General features: G+C 35.5%; 1 protein-coding gene across 1 annotated transcript; it reads left to right on the forward strand.

Annotated features, from left to right (window-relative positions):
* Positions 1-2,820: 2,820 nt before the first annotated feature.
* Positions 2,821-3,810, forward strand: LOC118629051 (putative olfactory receptor 52P1). The gene has a single exon (XM_036260158.1). It carries the CDS (start codon positions 2,821-2,823, stop codon positions 3,808-3,810), a length of 990 nt encoding a protein of 329 aa, XP_036116051.1.
* The last annotated feature ends 9,830 nt before the right edge of the window (positions 3,811-13,640 follow it).

Consider the following 13,640-nt stretch of genomic DNA (forward strand, 5'->3'; position numbering starts at 1 on the left):
TAAAGGTATTGGCTTTAATGTCACAGTTAGAATTGGATAAGAGATTGAGTCAGAGGGACAAGTTCAAACTGAGTAAGAATGGTCACAAATATGTATTAATATCATAAACTAGTCGATACAAGAGGTCGTGTGAGACTACAGACTTGTTCCTGTCAGTTGGATTGGGATGGCAATGGGACTGAGTGAGATGATCAGTATACACAGCTCTATGAAGAGGCTGGTGTGTATAAAGGTTGGGATTCCTTAGGAACTACAGGAACTGCAAGTAATGGTCACTTACATTAATCAAATTAGGAGCCAACCTAGTCCAGTTATGTGTGCTCATCTGTGCTCAGTTCAGTTACTACAAGAAAAAGCATAGTATCAGAAACCTAATGAGCAGGAAGAAACTTCAGCAAAGAATCACCAAGTTAAGCCTTTTGGCTTTGAGTAAATACATTTGTGAGATGATTGAAAACTGTTGGAATGTCTGGCATAAACCAAGTGGTTAGGGTGATGTAGTGAGTAAGTCTTTTCTGCTTCTTCCTCTGACTCTAGCTCCATTCTCTATGTTGGGCTACCCTGTTGAGCAGAGAAAGGTTCATAGTAGCTCAGCAGGCAAACCTGTGTCATAAAAAACAGAACTGAGTCCATCTGGTTTGGCTGAGAGCAGCCAGGGAAGATATTTCTCAATCTAATGATTGTCAGGTGACTCTAGAGGGCATATAAAAATAAAAAATAAAAAGAACACTGATTTTATCAGCAGGTTTGCCCCACAATGGAACAATTTTCATTATATAAATGTTCAAGCTAAGACTAGACTCTAGTTGGTTAAGGAAACATCATGAGGATTCTGTATGAGATACGAGGTCACTTTTCTATTAAAATGAAGGCAATAGCACTCATTGAGCACCTTCTATAGGCCACAAACTGTACTTTATTTTTATTTTAACAACCTTACAGAGTATCATTATTACCATATTAGAGATCAGAAAACTGTAGGACCTTACAGCAAAACTGACTTATCCAAGGCATTACTGCCACTAAGATTTTATGGAATCCAATGGCTTGTCATTTTTTACCACCACACCTTCCTGCTTTAAAAGCTCCAAGATCTTGTACCTCCAAAATATTTTGCCTCTTCAAAGAATATATGAAAGTAAGCATGAAACCTATAATATACTTTTTCCTGAATACGAGGTGATCTCAAGAACTGAACTCACATCAACAATAGCCACATTTTAGGACAAGTTTAAGCTTTCCTGTTGATGTGTTTCTCCTTAGGGAAGCTAGGACCCTAGGTCAAATTGAATAGCACCTTAGATCTTTGCTGCATCTGCCCTCACAGATGTAAGCTCACAGAGTAGTGTGTCCAACAAGACTCTTCATTTACACCTACCGGTACAAGCCAAATTTCTCTCTTCTGTGGAGGTTATGTGATTTCTTGGCCCTGAGCTGTGATTAGAATATCACTTGTCACCAATCTCTTTTCTTTCTGTTAGTCCCTATGTCTATGAGGACAAACACAATAGTTGATTTTGTTTACCTACATGTTTGGTTTATCAAGTGTTGTTTTTCCTTTTAAACCCACCTATATAGTAAGGAAAAATCTGCTGTGCAGTCCAAAAATAGAGGAACTTCTCTGATTTTTTTCCCAGTGGCTATGCACATGCAGTACTTGAATTATTAAGGAATAGGAAAGTTTATGTCTCTTCTCATCTGACATATATACACCTGGTATAAGAAATAGCTGTGGCAGAGTTGATTCCCCTTTGATAACTATTTTCTCAAATTTCCTAGCATCGGTGGCTTTTTTGTACTGATTATTACAGGACTGGTTATCCAGCTTTGAGAATAAAGCTAGTTATAGAGGAGATTCACATTAAATATTTGTGGTTGAATAAATGGATATGAATTTCTAGGCAGTAAAATTCTCATTCTCATTTTGAAGACCTCCAGTTAAAGTGATTTCTCAGATTTTATCTTAATGACTAGACCTTTGTTTCTATCCCATTAATGCATGGTTTCCCATGTTCTGCATAATTCCTTTTGGCTGTGAAGTGTGTCCTCTAGAGAGTGGATGTATGAGAAAGGCAGGATAAATGAGATAGTTGTGCAACATTTTTCCACAAGAACAGATGAGTCATAACTGTCCAGGCATGAGCTAAGGTACAGTTATAAAATCACTTCCTGACATTGTGAAACAATGAGATTGAGCAGGATTTGGCTACATTTTTTCTTTGAAACCACCAACAGTGTGAATGAAGGATTAATGCAGAAGACTATAAAAGGCTGGAAGTTTCTCTTTTAGAAATAGAACAAAGTCCAAAAGGGTTAACTTCAAAATCTTAGGAAATGGAGACTGGACATGTAAGGCTACATGAAGCATGTTCTAGAATTTCAAACGAAGGTTCATCAGGGATATGGGGAAATATCTCTTGGTTAATGAAAGGATTAGAAACAACCATGTTAATATTATGATCAGAAATAATTACCAAGCACTAGGTCCCAAACCAGAACCCATTCTAAGTTCAAAAACAAACAAACAAAAAAGTGATTTCCAGCCTCATCCTGTAAATTGTGTTCACAGTGTGTTCTGCCTAATCTCTTCCCATACTGCAGAAAAGAAAGGAGAGAGAGAGAGGTCTAATACATTTGAGGACAATGGACCTTAGCTAGAAAACAACTAATTTATTTAAATGCTTATTTGAGCCATTTCTCACATTTATTAGTTTTATTTACAAATATTAATTCATGCAATTATCTTAACAATTCATACCTCTGGTTTGTGTTCCCTCTTCAGGTAATGTAAGACAGTGTGAGAGTTTCTGATCAGAGAAGATGCTCAGAATTCTTGGCTACACCATGGAGTCTCCTAATCACACTAACCTGGACCCTTCTCTTTTCTTCCTGCTGGGCATCCCAGGTCTGGAACAGTTCCACCTGTGGCTCTCACTCCCTGTATGCTGCCTGGGCACAGTCACAATTTTGGGCAACATAACCATCCTGGTGGTTGTTGCCACTGAACCAGCACTGCATAAACCTGTGTACCTGTTCCTGTGCATGCTCTCGACCATTGACTTGGCTGCCTCCTTCTCCACAGTTCCCAAGCTACTGGCCATCCTCTGGTGTGGAGCTGGACACATTTCTTCCTCTGCTTGCCTAGCACAGATGTTCTTCATTCATGCCTTCTGCATGATGGAGTCCACTGTGCTGCTGGCCATGGCCTTTGACCGCTATGTGGCCATTTGCCACCCACTCCGCTATGCCACAATCCTCACTGACACCATCATTGCCCGCATTGGAGTGGTAGCTATGATGCGGGGCTCCATGCTCATGCTCCCATGTCCTTTCCTCATTGGGCGTTTAAGCTTCTGTCAAAGCCATGTGATCCCACACACATACTGTGAGCACATGGCTGTAGTGAAGCTGGCCTGTGGAGATACTAGACCTAACCGTGTGTATGGACTGACAGCAGCACTGTTGGTCATCGGGATTGATTTGTTCTGCATTGGTCTCTCCTATGTCTTTATTGCACGAGCTGTTTTTCGCCTTTCATCTCATGAAGCTCGGTCTAAGGCTCTCGGAACCTGTGGTTCCCATGTCTGTGTCATCCTAATCTCTTATACACCAGCCCTCTTCTCCTTCTTTACCCATCGCTTTGGCCACCACATTCCACTCCATATTCACATTATTTTGGCTAATGTCTATCTCCTCTTCCCACCTGCTCTTAATCCTGTAGTATATGGAGTTAGGACCAAAGAGATTCGGGAAAGTTTTGTCAGGGTGTTTCAAAAGAGGCAGGGAACTGGGGTCAAGGCATCTGAGTGATCCAGGAGTATAGAAGAGACTTAGTACAAAAGAAAAGAAGATTTTCAAGATCAAATAATCCTCAGTATTTAAGACTGGAAAGAGAGCTTAATAGAGTGATGATGTCCTTTACAGTACCTTCTAGATCATTTCCAAGGTTAACAAATCACAGAGGAAGTCAAGTTGGCTCAGCATTTCTAACTTTCATCTATGGATGTATAACACTGGGGAGGTCTTCCAACTTAGGTGACAAGAACTTCTGTATAGTCAAAGAAACTTTCCTCAATTCTTGGCCCTCTCCTAATACAGAGACATGGATTTCTAACCTCAGACTTTAGGCTACAGCTGCAAGGATCAGAAGAAAGAAATTAGAGCTGCAAGAAACATAATTTTGCATAATTTTTATATTTCTTCATCAGAGCTTGAAGCCAAGAAGAGGAAGGATTCAACAATTCACATAACATTAGCTAACGGCATAGCAAGGGCTTGAAAATGACAATCTTTTTGTACAGAACAATAGGACTCTATGGATGAGGTCATAAGAAAAGTCAGAAATAACTCTTCATTTCTGAACTTGGAATATTCATCCCATGAATATATTTCTGTCTCTATCATCTAGGGAACCAACCGAAGTTCAAGTGACTAGGATATCACTCCCTGATGAGCAATTTTCAAATATTCTTACACATTTGTAAAATTGGGAGTGCCTTCCAGAAGTCATTGACTCCTATCTCCTGAACCTACAAAGGATAGTCACTTATCAAAACCAATCAGAGTCGGAAGTCTTTTCCATGTGTTCATAAGGAAAAAAGGGCCAAATATATCTCAGTCTCTCAGTCTTAGCTAATCTCATGTAGTGAAAAATGTTTAATTGTATCTGTGAAACTGGAATTAGAAAGCAGTTATTATAAATATCAAGCCTTCCGTTTGACAAAAAGAATAGTTTTTGACAATTGGCCTGATACATTTCATTAACAAATGAGCCCTTTATTTTGAATTTATTCATGGCACACATTTGGCTGCTTGTCACCCTCTCAGTATGCCATCCCACACTGTGAGGTGAAGGAGGCACAGCATCCCCTGCTGGAGATTCACAGACCCTCCCACTGTTGGAGATGTCAGTCTTGAGGGCAGACAACTAAGGACCAGATTTTTAAACCTTCCATTCTCAGGAATATATGTTTTGATTGTGAGATTTCATACAGGTGAGGATAAATAATTTTCAAATATTAGACTTCAATAAAGTGTGCAGAACACTATTTTTCAAAGAAAAGATAAGGATTACTCTGTTCTACAGGAATATTGCCAGTGCATGAGCTGGCTTTGGTTGTAATGAAGTTTGCATTCTAATGCTCAAACTGAGATTTTCTAAAGAGACTTTTAATAATCTTATACTATTCTAAATACCATAGTTTATCAACTGAATTTATATTTTATGCTTCAAATTATTCATTTTGCTAGCACACAAACCCTACAACCTAACTCTAGAACACTTCTGTACTCTGTGTCATATGTTCCTAATACTCAGAGTGGGGAGCACTTCTGAAGAAAGTAGGTAGACATGCAGATTGCAAGCACTATTTGTTCATAATTCAGATTTCAACTGGAATGCCACCGCTATACAGCTATGCCTTTACCTGCTGCATCGTTTGCAATAGTATGTTTTTTCTTTAAATCGTACTCAATCCTTTTATAAACCTCCTGCCCCTAGGTTGTCATATTCTATTAATTTTTATTTCATAAAGAAAAATAAAATAATAGGAAGTTAGCTATCTCAAATTCTAATTCTCACATGAACTTTTGACATCTACAGCCATTAATTCTTTCTTTGTTACTGTATTTGTTTATTACTGATTCTTTTTCTGATCAAGCAAGTTTCTTAAAATAAATTCTTGGGAGCTCAGACTGTCTAACACTCCATATGTTGTGTTCATAACCTGTGTGAAGTCATTGGCTTTTCCTACCAATAAAGACATTTCCCTTCACCTTAAGGGCTTTTCTTTTTAAAGCAAGTTTCTAGAAAATATTTTGAAACTAATTATTTCTACTTTTTTGACTCCTATTCCTTCCCTACGTTATAATATGGCTTTAACCATAAGTTGAAGTTTCCATGGAAAAATCTGTCATGAAAGCCACCAGTAAACTTGTATAATCAGGCTACCTCACAATACGTTGTGTTATTGGCCATATCTACTTCTCTAAAATCTATTAGCTGCCACTTCGGTGACACCACAAACTTCTAACTTTTATTCAATGTCTATATATTTTTTCTTCTTATTCCCAAGGAAATTATATTAGATCAAAAGAAAAATATCAGTGAGGTCCATAAGGAAGAAATAATAATAACATTTAAAATCAGAATGCAATAAGGTTAGAGATAAAATAATTAAAACATTAGTATCTTTAAGTTACTAAACAACTATAAATTTAAATGTCATTGAAATACCAGTTTCTCTAACAAATTTGGTATAAACTTTTTAAAGATAAACATCTTTTTGGCATGATAGAATAGAAAGTTTTATACACTACTGAGAATTTGTTTTAAATAAATAGTTATACCAGAGTGCCATATATGATTTATGAACAAGAACATTTATTGTAGAATTTTTATTGAATGAAAGAAACTCAGAATATCAAATGATAGAAACATTTAAATAAATTCTATTCATTTGTGTAATAAAAATTATGTAGTCTTACAAATCTTTTGAAAAAAACAGTTAATGTGCTAATTGTATACTCTTAATTGTAAAAACATCTTATAGGTGGGTAATGAGATAATATTATTCCATTTCTATTAAAACACCTACCTGAGCCCATACTAGTACATTTAAAAAATACACTGATAAATGTTACTTCTTTAGAGGGATAAGCAAATATATTTTAAAAGGTAATTTTAAAGAGTAAGTGAATAAATTATTATGTGAATATATTATTGACATAATTTAAATGTATTCTACCAGGGATTGAATCTGCACCCCTGGTATGTGCCCTGATTAGAAATCAAACCCGCAACCTTTCTGTTACCCAGATGATGCTGCAACCAATTGAGCCACACTGGCCAGGACCCTTTTTCACATTTTTATATAAACAATTATGAAGGCATTTAAAAGAAAATACAAAAATTTCACAATAGCTCTGAAGTATTGACATGAGCCAAATATATGTGAGAATATGTATGAACTTTCTACCAAGCCAATCACATAAGATCAAAAACTCAAATCAATAATTTGTAACTATGTCCTAAAATAAAAATATAGTAATAAAAGTGTAGAACACATATACACATCTAAAGAAATAAGTGATTGGAAAATAAATTACAGGTCATACTTCCTCATTGATAGCTATAACTTGGGAGCAAAGTCAGTGTGCCTAAATAAATGCTATTTCAGTAATATAAATGCAGAGGCAAAAACAGAAAATACTACAGATAAGCAAAATCAAGCCAGACTATGATGGGTCTCTGGGTAGAACATGGTGAGATGACTAAACTATGACAAATCACTAAAAAGAGATGATAAATAGATAGATTGATGATAGATAGATAGATAGATAGATAGATAGATAGATAGATAGATAGATACGAGGTAGACATTTATCTTTTACTACATTTGCCTCTCCAGATCTATGCTCTGCCATTTCTGCCCTGTTCTGCACCCTTGTTCTATACACTGGATAACCAAGACTCATTTGTCTTCTAGCATTTGGCTGATTTGAGTCAATAGGAGGCACTGACAGGAGATTAGAGTGCAGAAGGAGAGAGAGTCTGTGTTAATTATTCTTCTACTCCCAACATTTTTTAAAAATATGTTTTATTGATTTTTAAAAAATATATCTTTATTGATTTTTTTTTAGAGAGAGAGGAAGGGAGAAGGAGAAAGAGATAGAAACATCGATGTGAGAGAGAACCATCAATCAGCATCTGCTCTGACCAGGAATTGAACCGGCGACCTCTTGGTGCATGGGTCGGCACTCAAACACTGAGCCACACGAGTGGGGCTGTTTTATTGATTTTTTAGAGAGAGAAGAAGAGAGAAAGAGAAACATTGATGAAGAGACACATCAATCGGCTGCTTCCTGCACGCCCCTTACTGGAGATCCCTGCAACTTGAAACATGGACATGTGCCCTGACTGGGAATTCATCCTTGGACCTCTCAGTGCATGGGACGACTCTCAACCAACTGGGCCACACTGGCCAGAGTTATTCCCTAGGAATCTGACAGAATGTGTCTCTTTAAGTACTTGACAGGCACCCCATCTGCTATAGCTACAGCTCTTAACAATTTTACCCAGAAACACTTTTTTTTCTCTCATTTCCCCTTCAGGACAAGGGAGTAATAAAGTCTTTATGATATTGGTTTTTGGATATCCAACATCCATTGCTTTTTCAATGTCCATTTTGTTTCCTTAACCCCACCAACAACTCAGCATAATACCCTATAGGTTCATCCATGTGGCTGAGTAATATTCCAGGGTATATATGTATCTTTTTTATCCATTCGTCTATCGATGCACACCAAGATTATTTCCATAACTTGGCTATTGTAAATAATGCTGCAATGAACATAGGGGCGCACATCTTTTTGAATTAGTTTTTTAAATTTTCTTATGATAAATATCCAGAAGCGGAACTTCTGGATTGTATGGTAGTTGTATTTTTAATTTATTTTTCTATTGAGTTTTTTTGGGTAACATTGGTTAATAAAATTATAGAGGCTTCAGGTGTACAATTCTGTAATACATCATCTGAGTATTGTATTTTGTGTTTACCACCACAAGTGAAGTATTATTTTATCACCATTTATCCCTCTTTACCCTCTTCTACCTCCCCCCACTCCCTTTCCCTCTGCTGATCACCATACTGTTGTCTGTGTCTATGAGTTTTTTTTTGTTTTTTGTTGTTGTTGTTTTTTTTGCTTAATCCCTTCGTCTTTTTCACCCAGCCCCAGAAACCCCCTCCTTTCTGATCACTGTCTGCCTGTGCTGTATCTATGAGTCTGTTTTTATCTTGTTGTAGTTCTATTTTTAATTTTTTGAGGAATCTCCATACTGTTTTCCATAGTTGTTGCACTAATTTGCATTGCCACCAACAGTGTACAATGGGTCCCTTTTCTTCACATCTTTGCCAATACTTGTTATTTGTTCATTAATATTTAATATAATTATCAATACAGTTATGTTTTGGTTTTCTACTTGTTTTCTATTTTTCATGTATGTTCTTTGTTGTCTTTCTCTCTTCCTTTTTTTTCTTCTTTTGTGTTATTTAGAATGGTTGCATTTTATCTTCTAGCTTAACACACATGCAAGAAGAAATAAATTAAAACTAACAGTGGGAGACCTGAATACTACTGTTTTGTCCAAGACTAATCAAGACTATACAGAATAAATAAGCCTAGTAAATAAGATATTTTTTGGTAAATACATACTGCGTCTACACCCCAGTAATAGACAACATTCATTCCTCTCAGGCGCATGTAACGTTTTAACCAAAACATCATATTCTTATAAATGAGCTCACACCATACCATCAACAAGCCCTGTAAAGAAAAATAATATAAGCAAATTCATCAAAATGCATGGCATTTTAAATTAATTTATTTTTGTTACAGATGTTTTTCCTTTTCCTTTTCCTTTTCCCCCCATTGACACCCTCCTCCCGAACCCCCCCAACCCCCCATAGCATTGTCGTCTATGCTTTTATCCATAAGTTCTTTGGTTTATCTCTTCCCTCCCTCGCAACTGATCTCCTCCTCTGAAGTTTGTCAGTCTGAACCCTACTTCTATGTCTATGGGTCTATTTTGTTCATCAGTTTATTTTGTTCATTATATTTCACAAATAAATGAGATTATGTGATACTTGTCTTTCTCTGACTGGCTTATTTCACTTAGGATAATACTCCTTAGGTCCCTCCATGTCATCTCAAAAGGATAAGAGCTCTTTCTTTCTTACAGCTTCATAGTATTCCATTGTGCAAATGTACCACAGCTTTTTTATCCACTCGTCTATCGATAAACTCTTGGACTGTCTCCAGATCTTAGCAATTATAAATAGTGCCAAAAAATTAAGATACCTAAGAATAAACTTAACCAAAGAAGTTAAAGGACCAATTTGCAGAAAACTACAAGACATTGAGAACAAAAGAAATAGAGAAAAATATTAAAAGGTGGAAAATGCATAGCATTTTTAATAGGCAACCAACAGCTTGGTTATATGAAAAGAACACAACAGTCTCATCAAATTGTCACATAACTATTGGAATAAAAGAAGAGGAGCTCTAATACACAATAGAAATTTATTTTGAAGACATAACATGATAAAAATGCCATATGCTTTACATACATGTTCATTTATTATAATGTTTCTTTTAGAGGGATATATAAGTATGTGTTTAAATGAATTAAATTAATCTACAATAGATTTTTATTTAATTGTAGTAATCCTGTTTTGGAATTCTATAAATTTAAACAAAAATACCAGTCTATGTTGTAACACATTAGATCATTTTTAGTTAAAATCTACATAATAAATACATATCAATGCAGTTACATTATGTATTTTTTAATCAAGATAAAAATATAGCACAAGTTTTCTCTAAATTGTGGAACTATGAATATTTTTTAGTCACCTTTAAAAGGGATTAGCCAAAAAACATATATATAACACATAGACATAGACAACAGTGTGGTGACAGCCAGAGGTATAGGGTGGTGGGGGTAGGTGGGTGGGCAGAGCAAGGAAAAAATGGGGAAAAAGACTTTGGTTGGGATGATGAGCATGCTATGCAGTGTGTTAATGATGTTTTATTGAGTTGTACACTTGAAACCTGTATGGTTTTGCAAACTAATGTTATCCCAATAAATTCAATGAAATAAAAACTATTATTACAAGTGATTTAATATATGTTGACATTACTTTTATCTATTTAAAATAGATAAAAAATTAGAATCAGTTACTTTTAAAAATTATTGTTGTATCATGATCCTTATTTTAAGGTTTGTACCTTATTTTTTCTAACTTAATATGTCAGTACAAAAGGCCTGAATTTTTGATGACTTTCTTTTCTAGACCACTATAATATTTTTAAATCAGTGGCTATGTTTATGTATTTCTTAGACTACCATGGAGAGTACAAAATCTCAATAAACATTAATTAAATGGAGAAATGAAACAATGCATAAATTTAAAAAATCAAAATATGAATCAGTGTGTGCATTTTAAAAATTTCTTACTTAAATGCTTTTGGTCTAATTTTGCACAGAGCAGTGGGGAAAAATATTTTGTGATAAATAAATATATATATATATATATTTAATCCTCACTCAAGGACTTTTTTTTTTCAGATAGAGTCAGAGGGAGTGAGAGGAAGAGAAACATTGACATGACAGGGACACATCGACTGGTTGCCACCCACAGAACCCCAACCAGGGCTGGGGACAAACTGCAACTGAGGTACATGCCCTTAGCGGGAACTGAACCCGGGTCTCTCTGGACCGCAGGCCAACGTTCTAAATGCTGAGCCAAATCGGCCAGGGCGATTTGTGATAAATATTAAATCTTAATTTTATTAACAATAACTGTGCTCATTTTCATTCTTTATCTTCTCATATACACACGCTGACACACAAACACACATTCACATGAGTTTATTCACTTATACATGTATCTTTATTTGGGCGCTAAGAATGAAAAGTTCCTGCTCTTTTTCTTCTTCCCATAGAAGTTGGCTTGATCCTCACACCAACACCTGTGTCTGTGTTATTTTGAAATATCCCCTTGGGACACATAACACACATTTTCATTTAAAGGCTCAGTTCATTAGTACAGAGAACAAGGACGTTAGAGGCTAGTGGCTATACATGCACATTTATTCTAGAATTGTGATGATTTTAACCAAGATCCTGAACACCTTGGCCAGATTGCATTCATCTCATTGTTGACTATCCATAAACTAAGGTGTTTAATACATACAAAAGAGAGGTGAGTTGCCGGATTTTTTATTTTTTGGCAGCAAGATAATCTGAAGAGGGGATTTAGATATGTATCAATTATTTGCTATTGTTTCAGAAATAAACCTTTGATTTCATTCACACAATTTGAAGGCAGAAGTGTTGTGTGAAATTGAGTATTCCTAGAAAACATGTGTTTTCCAAAATATGACAATAAATGCAGTCTAGTATACTGATTATGACTGTCTGTGCTATTTCTCTATCCAAATGGGAATCTTCATTTCAGTAGTGTTGGAAGTCGGGTAAATCAGTCCCATGACAAGGAGAAATGGGAGAATAGAAAATAGTTCTCTACTATTAGACCAGTCTTCAGATTACTCTTGCTATTTACTTGTCCTCACCTAATTCCTCAAAATCATAGTCTAGTTTCCTTTAATTATTTTCTGGAGAGACTGAGCTATAACTCAAAGGTTGTAGTGACATGAGAAGAGGTCCCCGAAGAGCGTGCTTACTAACATGTTCAAACTATTTTCCTATTTCCAAATCAAGTTACCTTTGGAAAAATCTGGGCTGCCCTCTCTTGGTGTCACTTTATGATGTAGAAGTTTTCAGTGACTATATTTGCTATCAGACAATGATTTTAAAATAGTTAATTTTATTAATGAAGTGTAAAATGACTATTTCTTCTGATGGAACACAGAACTCATTTAGTGGCACTCAGTTGTTTTCTGTGACATTTTTTGTAAGCATGCCAAAATTAGTCAGTCTGAGAATATGCAGAAATTTAATTTTGACTTAATTCAATATGTCTTTTAATGGGTAACATTTTGTGTCCTGTTTTCAAATATTTGCCTACTCAAATATCAAAGAGGATGTGTGTTTTGCGTTTCACCTTTAACTCTACTATTTCTCTAAGACTGTTTTGTGTATGATTAGATTTAGGGAACAAAGAGGGTTTCTTTTTTTCCACATATATTCATTGACCCAGTAATACTTATTGAAAATAGTATTTTTTCTTCACAATCTGCAGTGTTATCTTTGTCATAAATTAGATGTCTTAATGTATGTTTCAATATTTTGTTTCTGGACTCTGCATTTCTTGCAAAAGCACTTTTATCTATATTTAAAAGGATCAACAATCTGTTTTTTTAAAAAGTCACATAAAATTTCCATATGTATATCTTTAGGAATTGGAAAAATAAGGTTAAAATCCATATATTTCACTAAGATACTGCTCTTCTTGAACTCCCAAGCTTAGAGAATTTGAGAGGTCAAAGAAGCCTCAAAGATGTTAAGTGAATTACAAAAAGCAATTTTGGAATTTAGGTGTTCTAACAAATTGGTGGAATTTCTCCCACATTAGTTGACAATACTTCTTTGGAATATAAGATGCACCATTTTCTATTTCTGGTAACTATAGGATTATTGGGAAGGTATTTAATGGAAGCCAGTTGGGTTGTTTGAGAAATCTGGTCACAGAGTTCTTTTTGATCTAGTGAGTAGCAGGCTTACATAAATTTTCTGTTGTTGTGTTAGCTAAAGGATTATCTGCCATACTAATAATCCTGAATCTTCCATTAATTCTTATTTTGCTACCTGTTGGGCAGAGACAACAATATCTCAACATTTTTCTCTTCCCTTTTTAACCCTCCATGTTGGGAGTGGGGGTTTGGGGTGGAGGGTATTCCCTTGAGGGATGGGTAAAAAGAGGATTCTGATTTTCTTCACTGCCTAAGTTTTCTAAGCATCAATAAGTTAACTCATGACCCTCTGAATTCTTATGAATTATTTATTCTCAATTACCAAGAAATATTCTATTATATGATAATTACAAATTATTTATGATCTAGTGCCTAGCCAAACGTCTAGCTTATGACTTTCCCCCTTCACATCAATGAATTTTCAG

Source organism: Molossus molossus, unplaced genomic scaffold, assembly GCF_014108415.1.
Source record: "Molossus molossus isolate mMolMol1 unplaced genomic scaffold, mMolMol1.p scaffold_m16_p_13, whole genome shotgun sequence".
NCBI classification, from domain to species: domain Eukaryota; kingdom Metazoa; phylum Chordata; class Mammalia; order Chiroptera; family Molossidae; genus Molossus; species Molossus molossus.

Excerpts from the sequence above, each read along its gene's own strand:
- LOC118629051 (XM_036260158.1), top strand. The coding sequence starts at position 2,821 with ATGCTCAGAATTCTTGGCTACACCATGGAGTCTCCTAATCACACTAAC.